This window comes from Haplochromis burtoni, unplaced genomic scaffold, assembly GCF_018398535.1.
Source record: "Haplochromis burtoni strain Fernald_Lab_line unplaced genomic scaffold, NCSU_Asbu1 Contig_43, whole genome shotgun sequence".
Taxonomy (NCBI): domain Eukaryota; kingdom Metazoa; phylum Chordata; class Actinopteri; order Cichliformes; family Cichlidae; genus Haplochromis; species Haplochromis burtoni.
The window spans coordinates 2875123-2876382 of record NW_024582404.1 but is presented as its reverse complement, the minus strand read 5'-3'; the positions used below and the strand labels follow the sequence as shown (position 1 = coordinate 2876382).

Sequence of the window (1260 nt, the reverse complement as noted above, 5' to 3'; positions counted from 1 at the left end):
TGGGCTTTTTCTACATAAGAGCAGTTAAAACGTTCCCAAATGATCCCAGCCTGTGTGTTTATCACATAACAGAACAACAACCACACGCCTCTAATGTGTGATGGGTAAAAAACATACAGATCTTCTCATTTTCGTCGGCCCAGGTTGGATACACTGCATAGAGTATTTGCAGCTCATTATTGTTGAGGTGCACGTCTGGTTTCAGAGTAAGAGTTTAAAGTTTGAGTAAGTCTGGATGTTTGTCGGCTCCGTGGACGACGTGCTGATGCTGAGAGCTGTGCTGCTTTATGCACACTGTTCCTGAACTGATTACGAGGGGCTGCTGAAGGTGGAGGGAGGTGGAGGGAGGTGTGCCTCTGCACTCTGTGCACAAGTCTTTTATTAAAGATGTGGGAGCGTTCTGCATCAGAGACCAAGGCCACGAGAAATAACCCGACTGCACCCGTGCAGGCTGCCGTGTTGCACTGACGTGAGCGTGCACGCTGCTGTCTTTATTCCTGCGTTGCTATTTCAGCTTCAGCCGTGATTCATCCAGCACTTATTAATTAAAGCTGTTCCTGATCACCAGTTTGCTTCTCATAGTCCCTCCCACTCCCTTTGGCTCAGCTGTCTGTGTTTACCATATTGACAGTGATGCATATATGCAGCCTGAAGTCTGTTTTTAAGGTCGCTGAGCAGCCGAGGTTCCTTTCAGCTCGCTGCTACACATCTTTATGTATTTCTCATTTTCTCAGGTTTGTTCTGAATGATTTCTCTGCCCTTTCAGCTGCAGTCATCATATCGCTCCATATGCTCTATCTTAGGTCTCTGCTACAGCAGCTTTGTGTTCACACTTCAGAATAATCCTTCTGTCTATCAGCTGTCTCAGGCTTCATCCTCTGTCTGAAATAAGCTGTTGTAGTGTTTGCTGAGCGCTCTCTGTGTTCCCTCTCGTCTGCAGCGGTCAGTTTGCTGTGGTCAGAAGATGCAGACACAGGACTACAGGTGTGGAGTTCGCCGCCAAATTCATCAAGAAGCGGCGCAGCAAGTCGAGCCGACGAGGGGTGACGCGGGAGGACATCGAGCGCGAGGTGAACATCCTGAAAGAGATCCAGCACCCGAACGTCATCGCGCTGCACGAAGTCTTTGAAAACAAGGCGGAGGTCATCCTGATCCTGGAGCTGTGAGTTTGTCTTCTGTTTGTCAAAAAAAATGTGTAATTACATTTAAAACCACAAAAGGTCCAAAAACATCAACAAAGTAAACAAATAAAGAAGATTC

General features: G+C 47.2%; 1 protein-coding gene across 1 annotated transcript in view; it reads left to right on the top strand.

Annotated features, from left to right (window-relative positions):
• Window positions 1-1260, top strand: part of dapk1 (death-associated protein kinase 1) — a gene marked incomplete in the record, with an annotated part of 66706 nt that overhangs the window by 25149 nt on the left and 40297 nt on the right. Inside the window, 1 exon segment of the mRNA XM_042220135.1 lies at window positions 941-1162. Within this exon segment, the coding sequence (XP_042076069.1) occupies window positions 941-1162 (222 nt within the window).